The 23490-nt window shown below is 37.7% G+C and overlaps 1 protein-coding gene across 3 annotated transcripts; it reads left to right on the forward strand.

The window, feature by feature from the left end:
- Positions 1 to 1620: 1620 nt before the first annotated feature.
- Positions 1621 to 22949, forward strand: LOC121971309. 3 transcript variants are annotated; one of them, XM_042522506.1, is made up of 6 exons: positions 1621 to 1893; positions 7324 to 7462; positions 19782 to 20117; positions 20870 to 20975; positions 21064 to 21127; positions 22457 to 22949. In XM_042522506.1, the coding sequence occupies exons 3-6, from the start codon at positions 20084 to 20086 to the stop codon at positions 22766 to 22768; spliced, it is 516 nt and encodes a 171-aa protein (XP_042378440.1). In that variant the 5' UTR covers positions 1621 to 1893; positions 7324 to 7462; positions 19782 to 20083; the 3' UTR covers positions 22769 to 22949. The 3 variants fall into 3 exon arrangements, with proteins under 3 accessions (XP_042378440.1, XP_042378439.1, XP_042378441.1); XM_042522505.1 differs by lacking the exon at positions 7324 to 7462; XM_042522507.1 differs by lacking the exons at positions 1621 to 1893; positions 7324 to 7462; positions 19782 to 20117 and adding an exon at positions 20136 to 20369.
- Positions 22950 to 23490: the final 541 nt, after the last annotated feature.

The raw sequence follows: 23490 nt of genomic DNA on the forward strand, positions 1-23490 counted from the left end.
ATTTATCTATATTTTTTAAATTTACCTTTATAATCGATGAAAAAATTCAAATGTACGGAATCAGTTACTTTCTAAATTAATTATTTAGTTAGATATCTAAATTATAATATATATACTTTGCCAACCAAGGAAAGACCTCATAAAAGTAAGAGCGTGTCCGATCAATTTGTCTCTTGTGGGAGGAGGGCTCCCCGCATTTGGGAGTGAACCACAGAAATTGTATGATCTCCAGGTCACACAGGTTTTTTTTTTTTCTTCTATTCTCTTATAAATTCCATTGCTAGAGAGAGATAGAGAATCAGAAAATATTAAGACTGTGTTTGATAGGGGGTAATCTGTCTTATAATGTAATCTAGATTACATTACAAGGCTGATTAATTTGTTTGGTTTCATTTTTAACTTGTAATGTAATGTAATCTGGATTACAAAATGTAATGAAGTTTTGTAATCTGGATTACAAAACAAACACATTGTAATCCGATTACATTACAAGGTCATCGTTTAACAAAAATTTAAATGTCAAATATACCCTAATCTGTCGCCGCCCACCGCTGGCGGCGGTCGGCCGGCGACTGGCGATCGGCCGACGACCGACGGCGGCCGGCGACCGACGGCGGCCGGCGACCGACGGCGGCCGGCGACCGACGGCGGCCGGCGACCGACGGCGGCCGGCGACCGACGGCGGCCGGCGACCGACGGCCGACAATCGACGGCCGACGACCGGCGACTGGCGGCCGGCGACGACGACCGGCGGCCGGCGACGACGACCGGCGGCCGGCGACGACGACCGGCGGCCGGCGACGACGACCGGCGGCCGGCGACGACGACCGGCGGCGACGACCGGCGGCGGCGGCCGGCGGCGGCCAGCGATGGCGGCGACCGCAAACTCCGACAGAGATGTAGCGCCCACGGGTAGAGGTCGTAGGATATTTTTGTTATTTTATAATAATACGAATTACATTCCTTATAAAAAATAATGGACACCAAACAAAAAAAATGTAATCACCCTTGTAATCAAAGATTACATACATTACATTACCAAACGTAGTAATGTAATCAGGATTACATTACATTACATTACAAATTTGATTACATTACAAGCTCAATTATATTACACCCAATCAAACGTAGCATAAAAGTTTCTGAAACGAATCGTATTGATTTGGAAGGCTGTTTGCATGACTTTAAAAGGGTATTAAGAGTTGTGGATTCATATATTATTTGTTGATTACTTTCTAATGATTAAACATAAAAGATCTAGGATTATATATGTGATAATTTTCACAAAAGGATAATCATGTTCTTATTATAACAAATTAGCGATTTTCTAAACTACAGAAGTATGTGCACGATTAACTTACAGAAATTATATATTAAGTTGTTAATACTAGTAGATCGATTGTTACAACAGTTTTATTTAACATTTTTTTTAAAAAAATATCTTTATTAATTGGGTTAATTAATAAACTTTTTTAAATATTTCATTTCCGAATTATATAAAAATAAATAAATTATAGGATCAGTCGACTGTAGTTGATAGGCGACTGAGAAGTTGAATTAGGATTTTCTCTCTCTATATTTTTTTTTAAAAAAACAATGATCTAATGGCTACCTGTTTTCCCAGGCTTGAGCCCAATATCATCCGGGTCGTGTTCGGCTAACAGCAGCCTAGCAACGCCCACGAAACCACGGCGAGATCTCCGCGACCGCGAGCGGCGAAGGCGATGGGCGATTTGGGTCGCAGAAGAGGGAAGCCGGCGACTCCGGCTGGTCTTCCGCAACGAAGACCATGCGTGGTCACCCGTTCGTTCGCGCGGACGCCGCCGCCGCCGACGCATTGCTTCGTTCGCCGTCGGAGGCGACGCTTCAGCCAAATTTCCGCTTCATTATACGGTAATCCCTAGATCCTCCCCCCTCCTCTTGCTCCTTCATTTGCATCTTGATTTGCTTTATACGATCCTGGACTCGTTTATTCTATCTCAAAGATTCGCTCAACTGTGATCTAATTTTGGTTCTGAATCATTCATTAGAAAGTGGGTAGTGATTTCTTTTGTGCATTAGATTCACACGCCAACAAGTGTTTTTTCCTTCTTTGTTCTGTCCTTAGAAAGGGTGCTCTTAATTTTGTCGAACGCACTAAGAACTCAATGAATGCATCTATTTCTTAAAATCTTCATTCGCCCTTTGCACGTTCAAATCGGAGCGTTGAACTGGTCTCTTTCTGTGTTCAATTACTCTCCACTCACATGAACCAAAGCTCTGAACCGCTCTATGCTCTCTCTCTCTCTCTCTCTCTCTACTGAATCTGAAGTGTCAAACTGCTCTCTCAAACTGAAATGAATCAGAGCACAGAAGTTGTTAGAACAGTCTTGCTAATGATTTAGGAAGGACATACATTAATTAGAGAATATTGAAAACATAAAAAAGAAGAAGCCGACTATGAAAACCTCATTAAGACCTCTTTCTTTGAACACAAGCCGTAGACGGAGAAACCCCTTACAACAACCTGCCATAAGGGGTGAATAACGACCTGCAATTAAAACAACTATTTCTCTTGCTAACGACTTAGGAAGGACACACATTAATTAGAAAATAACGAAAACATAAAAAGAAGAGGCTGAATTTACTTGATTTGCAATCAGGAGGTTGCTAGTCCAAGATTATGAGAAGCTTCACTAGATCTCCTTCTTCGAACATAAATCGTAAACGGAGAAACCTCTTAAAGCAGTTGAGTACAAGTATAATAAAAGAACTGAAAAGCAATGAATTGAACGTGTGTTGTGTTAAACTTCGAGCTTTAATCATCCTTTCATAGCCTTCGCTTTTCATTTGACCGTTTACTAACGTGACATCTTCCGAACGCCTAGACTCGTCGAATTTGATTCACTCTGGCAACAATCGCCAACGACTCTAGATGACTTCTCGCATTTGGGGCGTCTGGAAGTAATCCAAGTGCCTAGAGTCTCTGACATTGACACTGACCTAATCTATTTCGGCAATAGCTCCTACTGACGTGGCCACCAAAATTGGCGCTTGGAATTATTCCAGGTGCCTGGAATGGTCAACTTGTGGAGTTGACCATTTTTTTCCCAGTCGTCTAGGTGATTGCATCCCGAAATTGAGCTCACACCAACTTAATTCTGGTTTTCACCTCGAGCAGTGTTCCTCCTGACTTCTCATCCCTCGGATGCATCATGTGTATCCTTCTCGCTCCACCGGAGTACTCTTCCACAGTCTCTCGTCTCTCGGATACACTAAGCTCGTCAGCTCCTTCATGACCACATGTGTTTTTTGTCGTATTAGATGCTTGTGTATTTCCCTAAATCTATGTACACTTAGGCACACAAGTTAGATTCACAAGGTCTAACTTAATGTTGTTTAACTCACATCGAAACTATGGTTCAACCATTTTAGGTCTCCCCTTTTTGATATGAGTCAACACAAATTAAGTTAGAGACAAAATAAATGAAGTGCAATAAATTTTGTAAGCATAAAAGACAATAAATATACTCCCCTAGAGTTATGCAATTATGTATTCTTTCACTCTAACTTAAATATTATCTCCCGCTTTGAACACATCAAAAAAAAACTTAAGGTTAAAAATAACACGAATAATGAAAAATTCAAAAATATTTATCAGAATAGAGAACAATATTTTGAAAATGAATTTTGATCGAAAAATTCATTTTAATTAACTTTCTATTATCAATAAACAGGATTTCCTTTGGACAATTATTAAAAAATATTAAAATAATGATAGAAAACATGTCATATTTTCATAGAAAAATAATTTTCATAGAAATTAAATTTTGGTCCTTTTCCAAATTTTGTTCTTTTGATTCTTAACTAAATTCAAATTATCTGGACCATTTAAAATTTTTCTAGACTTAGTCTCATTGAATCTATATGGTCCCTTAATCTTAAGTTTTCATATGATAATTTCTCATATTCTTCTTTTTAGCGGGTCTAATTTATTTTCTAAGTCTAATTTAACTTTTTTCAATCCTATGTGCTTAGTTCTTAATTTACACAATGAGCTAGAAAGAATTTTAATCGCACCATAAATCTGATATGAGGGTAGAAGTCTTACCTTATTTACCATGTTAGATTCGTTAATTGAGGCTCCCCCTACACTATTGTTTTTTCTGGTTGATGAGTAGTCATCTTCTTCCTAATGAGTCACCATCATTGCAAGCCCTGCTATTTGTTCTGAATCTAAATCTTCTAAGTAGTCATCCCTAGTTACTTTTAGATTCTTGTATTTATCTTGTGTAGGCTTCTTGTCCTTGCCCTTTTCTTTATTCTTTTTCTTAAGAGAGGTAACTGTTTTTGATGTGACCTTTTTCATCACAATTGAAGCACCTTACTTTCCTTTTCTCCTTTCTTCTTAGCAGTCTTGAGGTCGTTTCTTATTAAACTTGTTAGATTTAAAAACTTTCTTCGCCATCCTTATTCCTAGGCACTTCGAAACCATGTTTTATAAAAATATAATATCAAAAATAAGTTTTAAGGAATACCTCCATTTCTTTTTTCATATTGTGAACTCATCCTCGAACTTAGGTGTGTGGATGTTCGATTTGACCATTGCTTGATCCCCTCTTTATTGTTGCACAGTTGACGATTATTTCTTCTAGCGGTTTGAGATCTGATACTAATTGTTAGAATAGAGGGAGTGGTTTGGATCACTAGAAGGGAGGGGTGAATATCAACCTGCAAATTAAAACACTATTTCTCTTGCTAATGACTTAGCAAAAATATACACATTAATTAGAGAATAATGAAAACATAAAAAAGAAGAGGTTAAATTTACTTAGTTTGCAACTAGGAGATTGCTAGTCCAAGACTATGAAAAGCTCCACTAAGATCTCCTTCTTCGAACATATGTCATAGGCGGAGAAGCCCCTTACAATAATTGAGTACAAAACTAATGAAAGAATTGAAAAGCAATGAATTGAAGGAGTGTGTTGTGTTAAACTTCGAGTTTCAGTCCTCCTTTTATAGCATTCATCTTCTCTCTAACCGTTTGCTGACGTGACATCTTCCGGATGTAATACCCCCGTTCTGAGATTCTGGTTAAGTATGGCTTAAAAGTTTAGATGTTATTATCCATATCACCAAGGTGTACCTTCCTTTTCGGAAGCCCAAACTTAAGAACTCCTAAGTTAAGAGTGCTTAACTTGGAGAAATCTGAGGATGGGTGACCTCCTGAGAAGTTTTCCAGGGTGCGTGCGAGTGAGGACAAAGCACGCTGAAAGGACCTCCGGTGGTCTGTGGAGCTAGTCGTCAACCCTATGGGTAATTCTGGTGACGTTCCCAGTTTGGTCCGGGTGGGGCCCGCTCAGGCCAGGGCGTTACAGATGGTATCAAAGCGACCTTGCGACCGCGAGTGCGCCTGTGGCAGGAGCACCCAGGGCACCATCTAGCGAGGGAGATTTTGGGATTTGTCTGTGGTGTGATTCATGGTTACACAACGAGGACGTTGTGTCTTTAAGTGGGGGTGATTGTAATACCCCGGTTCTGAGATTCTGGTTAAGTATGACTTAAAAGGTTAGATGGTACTATCCATATCACCAAGGTGCACCTTCCTTTTTGGAAGCCCAAACTTAAGAACTCCAAAGTTAAGCGTGCTTGGCTTGGAGAAATATGAGGATGAGTGACCTTCTCGGAAGTTTTCCAGGGTGCGTGCGAGTGAGGACAAAGCACGCTGAAAGGACCTCCGGTGGTCTGTGGAGGTAGTCGTCAACCCGATCGGTAATTCTGGTGGCGTACCCGGTTCGGTTCGAGTGAGGACAAAGCATGCTGAAAGGAACTCCGGTGGTCTGTGGAGCTAGTCGTCAACCCGATGGGTAATTCTGGTGGCATTTTCGGTTCGGTCCGGATGGGGCCCGCCTGGGCCAGGGCGTTACACCGGACCCCTGGAAGCATTCTGAGTGCTTGGACTCATGGAATTCGATCAACTCTGGCAGCGGTTAGCCAACGGCTTTGGATGACTTCTCACATTCCGAGCGTCTGGAAGTGATCCAGGTGCTTAGAGTCTATTGACGTGGATATCGTCCTGATCTGTTTCAGCAACGACTCCTGTTCACATGGCCACCAAATCCAGGCGCTTCGTATTGCTTCTTGCGGTTGGAGTTCGAGCACATTCTAGGTACTTGGAATGGTCAACTTGCGGAGTTGACCATTTTTCTTCTTCAGCCGTCTAGGTGATTGCATCTTGGAATTGAGCTCACTTCAATTTAATTTCAATCTTCTCCTCGAGCAGTCTTTCTTCCCGCTTCTCGTCCCTCGGATGCATCTCGTGTGTCCTTGCTCCATCGGAGTACTCTTTCGCAGTGTCTCGTCTCTCTAATGCACTCCGTCGACTCCTTCCCATGCCTTTATGACCGCTTGTGTCTTCTACCGTATCAGATGCTGGTGTGTTTCCCTAAGTCTGTACAAGTTAGATCCACAAGGTCTAATGTAATCTCATTAAACTCACATCGAAACTATGATTCAACCACTTGGGGTACTTATGGAAGTTTGATGGAAAGATTCTGATTATTGCCAGCATCGTTAACTCTAATCTTCCTACTTTTTTGTTCATGTTTTTTACATATTAAGCTAAGTGTTTGATATTTTTTAAATTTTGTATTAAATGAGTATTGTTGCATTTTTAATAGTCCAATGAGTCTGTTTATATATTTTTCTCTAAATTTGCAGTCCTCTAAGACTATTAAATATCTTTGTCTAAAAAATTTAATAACTCTAAAAGAGTTAGATTTGTGTAAAATGTACCTTTGTAAAGGGCGCACTTAATTAATTTTTTGGCGTTTTATCAAATCACATACCTGATTTTGCATATTATTGCATATTACTCAAAAAGTGTACAATTTTGAAATTGACCAAATCACGTATCTCTTTCTATTTTTTTCCCAATAATACTCCTCTAGTCCTCTTCCTTTTTATTTTATGTTTTTTTAAAAAACAATTTAATATTTTAGCCCTTCTTTCTTCTCTGTTTCCTCCATAGTCTGAGCACCGATGATGGTTGTCCGTCATTCTCCCTTTGCCTCTGCCTCCGCCTCCGCTTCCGCCGCCTCTGCCTAATAGCTCAAAGAAACACGATAAGTTAGTGACAGTTCGAGATCAAAGCTAAGCTTTGGACCAATTCGTGGTGGAAAACTCCGTTTATTTTAAAAAGGGCACTGGTGGTGATCTTTCCTCACCATTCCATCCCAATTTCATTCAAACTCTTTCATTATTCCCATGCCGTTGCGTTGCTTTTTTTGTTTTGTTTTTATTTTTCAACATTTGATCTCTTTTTGAGTTTCTTGTTATTGTTAGAGGTAAAGTCTGACGAGTCGGAGAAGATAATCACGAGAGGAAGAAAATGAGCGCTTTTGGAGGATGAGATTGATTTTGTCAATTCTTCGTCGGAGGGTGACTCCGATCGTAGGAGTGTCGATGCATCTCCGGTGGCGAAGTAAGTGTTTGATTTCATATTAAAGAGATAAACTTTGTGTGGTTTATGGTGATTCTATTTTTCCTACTGGCAATTGTTTGATGAAATGTCAAGACGGACGATGATGGAGGAAGCTCGTCGAGATAGAGATGGAGGAGGATAGATAGAGATTAGATTATTTTAGTGGAAAATATAAGACTATACATACATTTGATCCAGCCTATTTAATAGTATGAATATTAAATTTAGACTATGAGTGTATACCACTAGTTTTTTTTTTTTTTTGAGTAAAACGTGTAAAGTAATAAATTCTATTTGTGTTACTCAAAATTTATGTAATTTTTTAAAAGTTTATCTATTATGACATTCATAACAAGGAAAATAATCAATTTTCCATATGCATTCAGCATTTTATTTTCTATTTTTATTTTAGTTTTACTTGTATTGATTATGAATTTTTTTAATAAGCTATTTCTAGCTTCTTTATACTTTCATTGTCTTTCTATATTTCTAGGTCTGATCTTTGACTACTGAAAGTACAAGGGCATATTAAGGAGTGTTGGTGCAATATTTTTCAGGTCAAGGTTGGCCAAGTTGACTGAGCTTGAATTGAGTCAAGCTCGAGTCTTGATGTTTGGGTTTCAATGTTTGACAATATATAGAGACAATACATATAGACAACACATGAAGATTGCAGGGGCAATTGTTCATGTGGGTAAATGATGAAGGAGAGTCAAGTAGGTCAAGGTTGACTGGATACTTGATTCGAAAATCCTAGTGAGTGAAGCTAGGTGAAAGTCCTGGTGAGTGAAGCCAGGCAGAAGGAAAATCCTAGTGAGTGAAGCTAGGTGAAAGTCCTGGTGAGTGAAGCCAGGCAGAAGGAAAATCCTAGTGAGTGAAGCCAGACAGAAGGAAAATCCTAGTGAGTGAAGCTAGGTGAAAGTCCTGGTGAGTAAAGCCATGCAGAAGGAAAATCCTGGTGAGTGAAGTCAGGTGAAAGACCTGGTGAGTGAAGCTAGGCAGTTAAAAGTCCTGGTGAGTGAAGCCAGGCAGATGGAAAGTCCTAGTGAGTGAAGCTAGGCAGTTGAAAGTCCTAGTGAGTGAAGTCAAGCACAGGAAATCCAGATGGATCAAGTTTGATCAGACATCTGGTGTTGGGAAGTCCAAGTAGGTCAAAGGGATTGACTGGATACTTGGCACGGGAAATTCAGGTGGATCAAGGTTGATCGGATACCTGGTGAAGATAAGTCCAAGTGGGTCAAAAGGATTGGCTGGACACTTGGTGAGGGAGTCCTAGCAGATCAAGGGTGGCTGAATGCTAGCCATGATGTACCAACAGGTCATGGTTGACCGGATGTTGGTTTAGGGGAGTTTGGACTTGGTTTTGGGCAAAAACCATGAGCTGGATCGATCAGCCGATCAATTGGCTCATGCCCAATCGATCAGCTGATCGATTGGGCGAGTCCCCACGACAAGCATCCTCCCAATCGATCAGTGGATTGATTGGGGAGAAGTGTCGCGCGAACAGAACCTCTCTGGATCGATCGGGCGATCGATCCAGAGGTCCCAATCGATCAGTGGATCGATTGGGAGCTGCTGTTTGTGCGCGATAGGCCCTGGATCGATCAGCCGATCGATCCAGGCAATTCCAGAGAGCACAGAGACGCTCTGGATCGATCAGCCGATCGATCCAAAGCTTCCCCGATCGATTGGGAGCAATCCAATCGATCGGGATCCGATCGTTGGCATCATATTTAGCTGCAGGCGTTCGATTCCTTCGGTAGAACTTCCACGACTTCTTCTCCAACGAGTATAGCAACTCCACAGCTTCTCCACAAAGTTCAGATTGCCAGTTCTTGAAGGATCTTGGAGGTTTTTCCAAGTCAAGAGTCGGCAAGAAGAAGAAATCTAGGGTTAGGGTTTTCTTGTGCTAACTTGTAAGCTTTTGGCTTGTATTTTGTTCCCTTTCTTCTTGTAGTGTAAACTTGTAGGGCTTCTCCGCCTTTGGTAGTTACTATAAAGGAGTGTTTTTACTAGTGGAGGGTGTGTGAGTGTGTGGATCCTTGGACTAGTCACTTCTTGTGAGGTGGATACCAAGTAAATCCTTAAGTTATCATTGTGTGTGTTGTGTCTTTGCATTTCCGCTGCATATCATTGAAGAAACAAGCAACGAAGAGCACGAGGATCGCGCCGAGCTATTCACCCCCCTCCCCCCCCCCTCTAGCTACGTAATCGGTCCCAACAAGTGGTATCAGAGCGAGGTCGCTCTTCACCGGAATCATCGCCGGAAAAGGGAAAAGAGCTAGAGGGTGAAGAAGTTGGAGCAAAATTCTTCAAGTCAAAGATTTTATCAAGCTCAACTTCAATGGAATTTCAAGACGGACTTGGATTCGACACAAAGGTGCCTCCACCATATGTATCTACAAGCTTCAATTCTTGGAAATCAAGAATTGAGAATTTTCTTATGATGGAGATAGAGCAATGGTTTGCTCTCATGGAAGGCTTCAAAGCTCCAAAGAATTCCAAGGGCAAAGTACTCAAGAGGAGCAAATGGAGCCAAGAACAAATCCAAAGATGTGAGGTCAATGACAAAGTAACCAAGCTTTTGGTCAATTTATTGCCGAGCAACATCTTGGAGAAAGTTGGAGAATTCAAGGATGCCAAAGAGCTATGAAGCAAGTTGACAAAGATTCATGAGATTCCCTCCACTGTACAAGATCAAGAAGAATCCAAAGACGGTGACTCATTGGAGCAAGACCAAGAGGAGGAAGACTCCGAAGTTGAGAGATGCTCAACTTCCGAAGAAGAAGCCTCCACCTCTAGGATTGAGGGGGAGTGTAGATCATTGACACCGGAGCAAGAAGAAGCCTCCACATCCGGGTCAAGAGAAGAAGAGGATAAAGAAGTTTCCACCTCCACAAGTCAAGTCAAATCTATTGGAGGAAAATCATTTTCGGATCAAGAGGAAGCCTCTACCTCCGGATCCAAAGGGAAGATGTCATCCCTACACATGAAGGTATAAATATTGCAATTAAAAATAAAAATCATATTATATGTTTTGAATGTAGGGAACATGGGCATTACAAGAGCAAGTGCCCCAAGTTGGCCAAGAAAAAGAGCCAAGTGGCACCTAAGGGTAAGGAGAAGCCCAAAGAGATCGCTTCCGGAACAAAGAAGAGCAAGGAGCACATTGTGTGCTTCTCTTGCAATAAAAAGGGACATTATAGGAGCCAATGTCTCAAGGGGAAGAAAGCAGTCAAGGCTCATGGAGGAAGCACAACTCAAGGGGGAGCCTCCAAGGTAAAGAGAAAGGTATCATTTATTGAGCCTACTCCCTTGAATAATGGTAAAAAACATGCTAGGTCTAATTTTTATCATTTTAATGCTATTTACCATAAGAATAGAAAGCATGAGAGCTTTAAAGAGAAACATGTGGCTCTACATGTTAAAACTACGAAACCTAGGGTTAGGAAGGTAGATGAAAATCTAGACAAGAAAACAAAGAATTTTAGGTATGTGTCTAGAAACAAAAATGCTCATGGAGTTAATGAAAAACCAAAAACTAAGGATTTAATGGTGGAAAATCAAGTCTTGAGGTCAAGACTTGATAAATTAGAAAAGACCCTAAAAAGGATGGAAAATATCTTAAAAGGGCAAAATGAGCAAAATCTAGGTTTAGGACAACAAGGGTCATAGAGGTTTGGGATGCAAACCTAAAACCAAAGAGGATGTGCCTTCTTACCATAGAGTTCCTTATAGGTATGGAACTAACCCTAGGCCTAGTGGTCAAGTCAAAAATATAAGGGAAGTTATCCCTAGAAGTATTTTTGCAACAACAAACGTGACTAAGACTTCTAAGAAGTCTAAGAAAGTCACTAGGAAGGTCACAAGGGAAGCAATCCCTAGGGTTGACCTAGAAAATGTGACCAAGGCCCCTAAGAAGCCTAACAAGGTCACTAGGAAGATATCTAGGGAAGTTATCCCTAGTGAATACCTAGAGCATCCAAGGAGTACAAATAGGTTTTGGGTTCCTAGGAGCATTTTCTCTACCCCATAAATGGGTTAGAGAGTGTCAACTCCGATTAGAAGGGTAATTAACCCAACTTTGATGAAGTTGACACTCGGGGAGCATTTTCAAAGTTATTGTTAACCTTTGAAAATAAAGAAGAATTAATGGTTTACTCTTTTAAAGAGTAAAATGTGTCATAATGTGGAAAATTTGAGATGATTTTAATTGGCACAAGAAATCAAGTGGTAAGAACTACCAAGTTAGGATTTTGGTATGTTCCTAAGGGATTAAAGGCAATCCGAGCCTTAATTTAAAGTGATTATTCTCTTGGAAGAATAGATTGTGCCAAAATTTGAGGAATATGTTTAATTTAAATTGACACAAATTAGGAAAAACAAAAGAAATGTCAAAATTGGATTATTGGTATTTTCTTGGGAAAAAGTGGGCAATCTAGGTTTCAAAACTTATTTTAGCTAAGGCTTAAGGATACTTAGGTAGACAACCTAGGTATTTTATTCATGCTAATTTGCCATGCTTTGTTTTCCCATCATATGCTATGACATCATGTTTATTTTTGCACTCATGATTATTATGAAAAATAACACAAAAATACCATGTCATGTCATACATACATCATATAATCATAGGAAATTTTCTTTTGAAAATTATTTCTTTTTGATGTATGCCATAACATTATCATGCATTATTTTAATTCCTTGCAATTTAAGGACAAATGACATTTATCAATAAATTACATCCTTGGTGGATGTTCATAATATCAAAAATGCCTAGATAGATATGCATGATCCCTAGATTAGGGCAAAATAAAAAATTTACATCTCACAAAGAACTATAAGGTGACTTGTATGTGGTTTCATACACATTAGATACAAGTGAGATGTTAGGATGATGAACAAAACTCAAGATGTTGATTTAGTGCATTCTTGTGAGTTTTAAGTTCATCAAACACATAGTTATGTGTTTTCCAATCATTGGGAAAGCTAATGTACAAGTCATGTGCATCGAGCCCAAGGAACATGGTTGGATATTGGTTTTGAAAATCATTTTAAAATGCTTTTGGAAAACCTTGATGAAGACTATCTTTTGATAGTGATCATCATTGAAGAGTTAGGCACAAACTTGAAGAAAAACACTAAAGTTTTTATAAGTTTTCAAGTTTGTGTCCATCTTTGAAAATATGATGTATTTTCTTAGAAAACTATTTTCCCATGATAATATATGCCCTAAATAATGTCTACAACAATTTTCACGATTTTTGGGATTTTGTAGAATTTTTTAGGGATTTCTGAAATTGACTGAAATGAAATTTCAGCAATTTCAGAGCTTCAATCGATCACCCGATCGATTGGAGTGCCTCAATCGATCGGGCGATCGATTGAGAAGGCAGTTCTCGCGAGCAGAAGCTCGCTGGATCGATCAGCCGATCGATCCAAGCAGTCTGAATCGATCAGTGGATCAATTCAGCAGTGTTCAATCGATTGGGACCCAACTCCAATCGATTGGGGATGCTGATTTTTGCTGGGAAAGCCTGATTTCAGCATTTTGAACCATGTTTAGTCTAGGTAACCACTCCTAACCCCTCAAAACACATGTGTATACATTTAGGGGGAGTTTTCATGATGAAAGCAAGGACGGATTGGTTAAGGAAGACTAAGTAGATGTTTAGGTTGAGGTTTGGTTTCATTATTGAATTTATGAACCTTAAAACCTCTAATTTTGGATTTCCTAAAGGTTTAGGGATTCCAAGTCATTGTTGATGCAATGACAGAAGTCACGACCATGTCTTTAGGGGGAGTTACTCTTTAAGGACATAAAAATTTAATTTTCATACACCTTGGAAGGTGATTAACCTTCTTTCGTGAAAATGCTCAAGGTTGGGCATTTGACTACAATGGAGAGTGGATATCTTCATTGTTTAGTGGTATATGCTCATGAATGAGCATTTGATGATAATGAAGGGTATGGGACCTTCATTTGAATCGTGTGTGCAGACAACGAGTGAAGTTGTATGCAACAAGTGAATATACCAAGTGGTATATGCTCAAGGATGGGCATTAAGAATAATGAAGGGTATGAGACATTCGTTATTATGTTGTGAACAACGAGTGAAGTTGTGAACAACGTATGGTAACTCTTCAGGAGAAGAGTTTGTTTTTGTTATGTGCCCAAAGATGAGGCATGTAGGGATTTGATGTGTGCCAATAGGGGGAGAATGAAAGGGTTTAAGTTAGGCCTTCATTATCTAAGAGGGAGTTTGTCCTCTTAGGGGAAGAATGTAGAGTTTAATTTACGTCTTTATTACCTAGTGGCATGAAGGGAGTTGAGGCTATGAGATTAGCTTAACTTAAATGTGGTATTGTCAAACATCAAAAAGGGGGAGATTGTTGGTGCAATATTTCCCAGGTCAAGGTTGACTAAGTTGACTGAGCTTGAATTGAGTCAAGCTCGAGTCTTGATGTTTGGGTTTCAATGTTTGACAATACATTGAGACAATACATATAGACAATACATATAGACAACACATGAAGATTGCAGGGGCAATTGTTCATGTGGGTAAATGATGAAGGAGAGTCAAGTAGGTCAAGGTTGACTGGATACTTGATTCGAAAAGCCTAGTGAGTGAAGCTAGGTGAAAGTCCTGGTGAGTGAAGCCAGGCAGAAGGAAAGTCCTGGTGAGTGAAGCCAGACAGAAGGAAAATCCTAGTGAGTGAAGCTAGGTGAAAGTCCTGGTGAGTGAAGCCAGGCAGAAGGAAAATCCTGGTGAGTGAAGTCAGGTGAAAGACCTAGTGAGTGATGCTAGGCAGTTAAAAGTCCTGGTGAGTGAATCCAGGCAGATGGAAAGTCCTAGTGAGTGAAGCTAGGCAGTTGAAAGTCCTGGTGAGTGAAGCCAGGCACAGGAAATCCAGATGGATCAAGTTTGATCAGACATCTGGTGTTGGGAAGTCCAAGTAGGTCAAAGGGATTGATCGGATACTTGGCACGGGAAATTCAGGTGGATCAAGGTTGATCGGACACCTGGTGAAGATAAGTCCAAGTGGGTCAAAAGGATTGACTGGACACTTGGTGAGAGAGTCCTAGCAGGTCTAGGGTGGCCGGATGCTAGCCATGATGTACCAACAGGTCATGGTTGACCGGATGTTGGTTTAGGGGAGTTTGGACTTGGTTTTGGGCAAAAACCATGAGCTGGATCGATCAGCCGATCGATTGGCTCATGCCCAATCGATCAGTTGATCGATTGGGCGAGTCCCCACGACAAGCATCCTCTTAATCGATCAGTGGATTGATTGGGGAGAAGTGTCGCGCGAACAGAACCTCTCTGGATCGATCGGGCGATCGATCCAGAGGTCCCAATCGATCAGTGGATCGATTGGGAGCTGCTGTTTGTGCGCGATAAGCCCTGGATCGATCAGCCGATCGATCCAGGCAATTCCAGAGAGCACAGAGGCACTTTGGATCGATCAACCGATCGATCCAAAGCCTCCCCTATCGATTGGGAGCAATCCAATCGATCGGGAGCAATCCAATCCATCGGGAGCAATCCAATCGATCGGGATCCGATCGTTGGCATCATATTTAGCTGCAGGTGTTCGATTCCTTCGGTAGAACTTCCACGGCTTCTTCTCCAGCGAGCACAGCAACTCCACAGCTCCACAAAGTTCAGATCGCCTGTTCTTGAAGGATCTTGGAGGTTTTTCCAAGTCAAGGGGCGGCAAGAAGAAGAAATCTAGGGCTAGGGTTTTCTTGTGCTAACTTGTAAGCTTTTGGCTTGTATTTTGTTCCCTTTCTTCTTGTAGTGTGAACTTGTAGGGCTTCTCCGCCTTTGGTAGTTACCATAAAGGAGTGTTTTTACTAGTGGAGGGTGCGTGAGTGTATGGATCTTTGGATTAGTCACATCTTGTGAGGTGAATACCAAGTAAATCCTTGAGTTATCATTGTGTGTGTTGTGTCTTTGTATTTCCGCTGCATATCATTGAAGAAACAAACAACGAAGAGCACGAGGATCGCGCCTAGCTATCCCCCCCTCTAGCTACATAATCAGTCCCAACAAGGAGGACCACTTGAAGTATCTTACTATAGGAAATCATCTAGGATATTTGAAAAGATAGGAGAACTTAATTTTCCATTGGATAATGTGGAGAATTTTGCTCTTCCTAGATAATATAATCACAAGTATGCCGGTTTGCTATGGATCTTGAAGAGGAATATTGGTAATATTTTATTGTTGTTGTCTATATAATTTTTATTGATGTATACTGCTAATTGTTTTATCTAAATTATTGTATTCTTCTTCTGTGTTGTTGTAAAACTCAATAAAACTATTATTGCTATTTATTATTGTAAGTTTAAGGTATGCCAGTTGTAAATTAATATTTTTTTTATAGTATGATAATTATTTTTATTAAGTTTGTTTTGAGTCATTTAGAGATCTTTAAGTCCATCAATCACTTTTGTCCTAAAAGTGACTGATTGACCTAAGACATTTTAAAAATAAAAAATTTAATTTTGTATAACATAAGGGAGTTATATTTATAGTGTTGGATGGTAAGTATTATCGTCATACCATTTGTAGTGAGCTTCCAATTTCATTGCTAGTGAGCAACGGTAGTGTTACTGACTTAAACTTTGAGAAATCATAACTTTTGACTGGGATTAAATCACGGGATGTGCAATATATAAATCGAAGACCTCTAATCGAGCTTCGTTTAGAGATCTTTGATTTGATATATTATGCGTTTCGTGGTTTAATCCGAGTTAAAAGTTATGATCTCTTAAATTTTAACTCAGTAACACGTTGCTTGTCTTCATGTTGTTGATCTTAAAAAATCAGCAATGTGTTGCTAATCTTTAGAAAACCAGCAACATGTGTTGCTGACTGAAATTTTGAGAGATCATAACTTTTGACTCGAATTGAATCACGGACACATAATATATCAAATTGAAGATATTTGAACGGGCTTTGATTTGATTACGGTCTCTCAAAATTGTAGTCAACAACAACGTTGTGGTCGTGTTGCTTATCTTAAGAAACCAGCAATAACGTGTTGCTGATCTTCAAAAATCAATAACAATGTGTTGCTGACTTGAAATTTAAGAGACCGTAACTTTTGACTCGGATTGAACCACGAGATACAAAATATATCAAATCGAAGATCTTTGAACGAGTTTCAAATTGATATATTGTGCATCTCATGGTTCAATTCAGTATAAAGTGATGGTCTTTCAAAGTTTAAGTAAGTGACAACATTGTTACTAGTCTTCATGTTGAAAAAATTTATCATACTTGAATCGAGTTGAAAAAAATCGTCGCTCTCAATATAGTGTATCACGATGGTGTTTGACAACATGAGTATAATAAGAAGACTAAGCTGAGCACATAAGACTTTGTTTGAAGTGAATCAGACATTTCTAGGTTCATTAGCCACTTTTGGGACAAAATTGGTTGATGGTTGGTCTACACAAGATTGTATTGTTGGTTTTTAGAAGATCAACAACACATTGTTGCTAATCGTCAGAAAACCGGCAATATGTGTTGCTGATTTAAACTTCTGAGAAATTATAACTTTTAACTCAGATTGAACCACGGGATGTACAATATATTAAATCGAAGATTTATGAACAAGCTTTGATTTGATATATTGTGTGTCCCGTGGTTCAACTGCGGTCAACAGTTACGATCTTTCAAAATTTTAGTTGTTGGTCTTCATGTTGTTGATCTTAAGAAACTAGCAACAATGTGTTGCTAATCTTTAGAAAATCAGCAACAATGTGTTGCTGACTTAAACTTTGAGAGATCATAATTTTTTTACTGTCATTTAACCACGGGATGCACAATATATTACATTGAAGATCTTTGAACGAGTTTCGAGTTGATATATTATGTGTCTCGTGATTCAATCCTAGATAAAAGTTATTGTCTCTCAAAGTTTAAGTCAGCAACAATGTTATTGCCAGTCTTCGTGTTAAAAAAAATTATCATATTTTAATTGAGTTGGAAAAAATCGTTGCTCTCAATATAGTGTATCTCGATGATGTTTGACGTCATGAGTGTAATAAGAAGACTGAGTCGAGCACATAGGACTTTGTTTGAAGTGAATCAGGTATTTCTAGATCTATCAACCACTTTTGAGACAAAACCAGTTGATAGTTGTTGGTTTACATAAGATTGTGTTGCTAGTCTTCAGAAGATCAACAATACATTGTTGCTTGTCTCCTGAAGATCAAGAATAAATTGTAGCAGTTATGAAATCGTAACTGCTACAACTCTGAGTTATAACTTTGAGACGTTATAACTTTTGATTCGTGTTGAACTACATGACCCACAATTTATCAAATCAAAGCTCATTCAAAGATCTTGGATTTGATATATTATGCATCCTATGCCCGAATTTGAACCAAAAATTATAACCTCTTAAAATTTATCCAACAAACTAGCATGCCTTTTCAAGATCCATAGCAACAATAATGACTAAGAACAATTATGTAGACAATAACAATAAAATATTATAAATATTCTTCTTCAAGATCCATAGCAAACCACTATGCTTACAATTATATTGGCTAGGAGGAATAAAGTTCTCCACATCATCTAATGAAAAATTAAGTTCTCTGATTTTTTTAAGTATTTAAGATTATTCCTTGTAGAAAGATACCTCAAATGATCCACGGTATGTCCTTGCAGATTTAGTAGTCAAAGATCAGATCTAGAAATATAGAAGACAGTGAAAGCATTAAAAAAAAAAGTTAGAAATAGTTTACTAGAAAAATTTATAATTAATACAAAGAAAACTCAAAAAATAAAATACATTTTGCTAATTCGCATATAGAAAATTGATTATTTTCCTTGTCATGAATATCATAATAGATAAACTTTTTGAAAATTACATAAGTTTTAGGTTAGACAGGTAAAATGTATTACTTTACACGTTAAATTAATGATATTTCATTACTCGTGAAGGACTAGTGACATGAATTTAATATGTATAATATTAAGTAAATTTGATCAAATGTATACAGTCTTATTTTTTCCTCTAAAAAATCTAATCTCCCATCCATCCTCCTTCATCTCCGTCTTGACTAGTTTCCTCCATCGTCGTCTGCTATGACATTTCATCAAATAGCTACCAGTCAAAAAAATAGAACCACCCTAAAACACAGAAAGATCAAATTTTTAATCTGAAATAAAAAAAACTTATTTTGCTATCGGGAACACACCGACACTCCTACGTTCAGAGTCATCCTTCGCCAAAGAATCAACGAAGTCGGTCTCATCCTCTTGAAGCACTCATTTTCCTCCTCGCATGAACGGTTTCTCTGACTCGTCGAGCTTTACCTCTAACAATAATAATAAACTCAAAAAAAGTGACTAAATGTTGAAAAATAAAAATAAAAATATGCAATGCAACGACGTGGGGATCATCAAAAGAGAGTGAATGCTGTAGGAAAGGAATGATGAGGAAAGATCACCCCTGGTGTCCCTTTTAAAATCGACGGAGTTAGCCACTACGAATCGATCCAAAGCTCAGTCTTGATTTCAAACTATTGCTAATGTGTCGTATCTCTTTGCACTGATGGGCGGAGGTGAAGGGACGACGACGGACAACCACGATCGGTGCTCCGAAGATGGAGGAAACGGAGATGAAAGAGGAGGGCTGAGAGATTAAGTTTAAAAAAAAATTAAAATAAAAATGAAGAAAGGTATTATGGAAAAAAAAATAAGAAGAGATTTGGTCAATTTCAAAATGGATACACTTTTTTTTTTTTTTTTTTGATAATATGCAAAATCAGGTGTGTAGTTTGATAAATAACCGTTACTTTTTTCTTCAAAAGGGTGTTTTTTTGAAAAAAAAAATCTCACCTTATTATTATATGTCTCATCTTGAAAAGATTTTTATTCTAGCATTATAACTACTACAACACATTAAACTAGGTTATTTTTTAATTCAATTTGGTCATAGAGCATTTTTATATAAAAAAAAATCTTTTCCAAGTCTGTAAAAAGTTGAAAAGTTTTTTTTTTATATATAAAAGTGTTTAGCAAGATAAAAAATATGTTGAGTATCATTATAACTTTTCTTTTTTCTTTTTTTTTTTTTTAAAAAGGAGCATTCTTTTGATCGTTCTGATAACCCGAGGTGTTTCTTTTAGAGCCCCTTAAAATAATCAGACACTTTTTATTACTTGACTAGCAAAAAAAAAAAAAAAAATTAGTAATCTTAAATTTATCAACTTTTCCTAGCTTACAAATTACGAGTTATATTTAAGTGATATATCTTTCCTTTTTACCAACTTTTGCACCTAAATTTCTTGCAGGCCAGAATCAATCCCGTGGCCCTTGCTCATAACGCCTTCTCAGCACTTTTCTGGAGAGCCTTGGGACCGAGATTAATCTGCATGAACAATGACTTCATTATCAGGTCAGGAATGAGAGGACAAGTATCAAGACAACACCCATCATGGGGAAAGGCACACATTCCAAACTTGCTTTCTGCCTCATGCTTTCTTCTTCCTGTTATAAAACCTGTGGTCTTCTTCCCCCTGCAGATCATAAGAGGACTCGTGTCCTATAACCATTCCTTAACCACTACTTAAATAACTGTCTGTGTACTTTAACAATGGGCGTGGCCTTGAGTGTTCTTGGGAAGCTTGGTAAGTATGCTAGCTGCATTCTTTTGATAGCCCTCATCTCCTCAGATAATGAACACATTGCAATACATTTCTTTGGAGTTTTTAAGTGAATATATGCATTATGGTGAGAAACATGTAATAGAAGGGAAGGGTTAACAATGCAGAGCATAAGAGGACTTGTGTCCTAAAACTATTCTTTAACCACTACTTAAATAAAGAACTGTTTGAGTATCTTAGCAATGGGCCTGCCCTTGAGTGTTCTTGGGAAGCTTGATATGCTAATTACACTCTTTTCATTGCCCTCATTTCCTCAGATAATGAACATATTACAATACATTTCTTTAGAGTTTTGAGTGAATAAATGCATTAGTATATATTATATAGTGAGAGACTGAAAATTACAAGAACATGTAATAGAATTAAGCGAAAGGGTTAACAATGCAGAGCATAAGAGGACTTGTGTCCTAAAACTATTCTTTAACCACTACTTCTTAATGTATTTTAGCAATGGGCCTGCCCTTGAGTGTTCTTGGGAAGCGTGGTAAGTATGCTGACTGCATTCTTTTTATAGTACTTCTCATTTCCTCATGATATTATAATACATTTCTTTGGGGGTTTTGAGTGAATAAATGTATTAGTATTATGGTGAGAGACAATGAAAACCAAAAAAAGGTAAGAGAAAGGAAAGGGTCAACAATGGAATCAAAACAAAAAATTGGACAATTAGACTTGTATACACATTTCATAATGATATGTATGGAATTCTTTCACAGGCTTGCCCAGCGTGGACTCGTTAACTACAGACAAGGTCTATGAAAATTTTTTCATTGATGTAAAAGATTATCCAGGTTTTCATAACAGTTTTATTAAGATGTTCAGGTAAAGTTATACTTATTTATCTTTTAGCTAATAGAAGATGGTTCTTGTTCTTGTGCCATGCCTTTAATGAAGTTGTTTTTCTTTGCAGCGACATTAACACGATCATGCCGGGCAAACATTATATTCTAAAAGCAACTACTAAGGAAATGGAGGTGAGTTTAGTTTTGGAGTTATTTTTGTTATCTAGTTTCATTGATTCGTTTGCCATTTTTGTGTGTGTATGTTGTAGGGATAAACTTTCTTGGTAGAAATTAAAAGTGCACTTCTAATTATATTATATGTATTGTCCCTCTTTAGAAAATTATCAAAGTAGCATCTCACCCGTAACTTGATACTTGAATTACTCCTCGGTGAGCAGCTTTAGTTAAAGCTGCACTATTTTGGAGTCACTTTGATTAACAGTTCAAATCCTCTAGTCCCTTTTTGGTTCTTTACACATTTCAAATGTTTTTCATCTAAGCATCTAAATTGTCTCATTTCCGTGCATAAATTATATTTTTTTTACCTTATCAATATATTTAATTAGGTTTTTTTATTAAGGGATCAAAGTTGGGCCAAAAAAAACCTAATTAAATGCATTGATAAAGTAAAAAAAAATATTAAAAAAAAATACAATTTATGTACTAAATTAAGACAATTTAGATAATATTTTTTCGGATGGATTTATTAGATAAAAGACATCTGAAATGTGTAAGAGATCAGAAGAGGACTAGGGATAAGGGACCAGAGGATTTCAACTGTTTGATTAAAGTGGTTCAAAAGTGGTGCAATTTTGATCAAAATTACAATATAAAAGGGTATTTAAGAATCAAATTATGAGTAGGATGTTAATTTGCTCAATTTTAAAAGAGGGATGCTTTAAATGATATGGATAAAAAAGAGGGTCTTTTGATTTTTCTACCAATTTTCTTTTTAAAAATATATTGAAGAAGATTACCCCAAAAGTGGGTTAGCAATTCCTATGAAATCCCTTGTTGGCCATATTGGTGATTATAGCTTATCCATTCTATTTTTCAAAAAAAAATACATATTAATTCTTCTCGTCAACTCTAGTGAAATCAAATAAGAGGACTGGCCGGCAAGACCAAGTGGATGGATCAATTGGGTTAGTCAAGCGAGGTTCATGGAATGGGTTTGTCGAGTCATGAAGAAGAAAGAGGATGTGAAATTAATTTTCATGTAGGACTGAATCCCTTCTTAATATTTTATTCTTTAAATATTCTATTTTGAGAATCAAAGATCTTCCTTCATTTAATCTCTCTCTTTTCTTTTGCCCAAATTATTTTTCTCTTTTTTCATTATACGGTGGTAAAGTTGTTGTGGTATAAGAGCTCTAGTCGCCAAAATAGTCTCTTATAAAATATAAGGTAAAACTATATACAATAAATTTAATGTGATCTGCCCTTCTCCGGGATCCTACACTAACAGGTATATGTTTTTTTTTCCTTTTTTTTCGCTATGCAAATCTCAAAACCATGCAGGAGCTTTACAAGGACTGGAAAGACAAAGCCCCAACAGATGAGGAGAAGAAGAAACTAGTGGTGGACTTCCTGAACCTGCACGTCGAGGAGTACAAGGCCAATTCAACTGCTATGATTGCCACCGGCCTGGTTGCCCCTGGTGCCGCCGTCGTCCTCAAGAAGTCTGGCCAGAAGGTGCCGCAGTTGAAGATGCTCCGACTCGACCTCGTCCCCAACGCTGTGTTCGTGCCCACCGTCACTCTCCTGTCCCTCATCGGCGTCAGGATGTTCAACCTCAGCAAGGCCCCTGCAAAGTTTACTAATAAAGCCTAATATAATTATGCCAAATCTCAGCTTAAGAAATTGTGGCAATCAATAAACTTATTAAAATTCATTGTAAACAACAAGTCAATCTCAGAGAGCAAATGTATTTGATTTTCTTCTGCCAATAATTTACCAATTGTCTCATGCAAATTGTAACCAAATAATAAATAAAATTAGTTTAAATCATAAACATTTTCAATATATGCAATAATTTATTAATATTTTTTTTGTTAAAACGAACAAATAAAAGTAATATCATACTCATTAAGCAATCAAACATAAAATTTTAAATATTTTAAATATTTTTTTAATAAAATTATAATCTACATTTATTCCTAATAATGAAATAAAATTATAATCTACATTTTAATTGAGTATTGCGTGTTTTTTTCCTAATATTTTACATTGTCCAATTGAATTTCAATGTTTAATGTTATTTTACACGAGATTTTTTTTTTTTTTTACATGGAGCAAATATGAGAAGGTAACGTATTGGTTATTTATTCCATAATAACATTATACATATTATTAATATATTTAAAAATAAAATATCTTAACAAATGGATTACATGTATTATTACATCTTAACGATTTCAAGATAACCTCAAGAAGATAAATTACTAGGAGCATTTGTTTAGCCAACGATCCTTTTTATAAAAGGATCTATGTATATTATTGGGGAAAATACATTAAAATGTCCTTATTGTTTCCACATTTTTCCATTGATGTTT

The sequence above is a fragment of the Zingiber officinale genome, chromosome 4A (assembly GCF_018446385.1).
Source record: "Zingiber officinale cultivar Zhangliang chromosome 4A, Zo_v1.1, whole genome shotgun sequence".
Classification (NCBI taxonomy): Eukaryota; Viridiplantae; Streptophyta; class Magnoliopsida; order Zingiberales; family Zingiberaceae; genus Zingiber; species Zingiber officinale.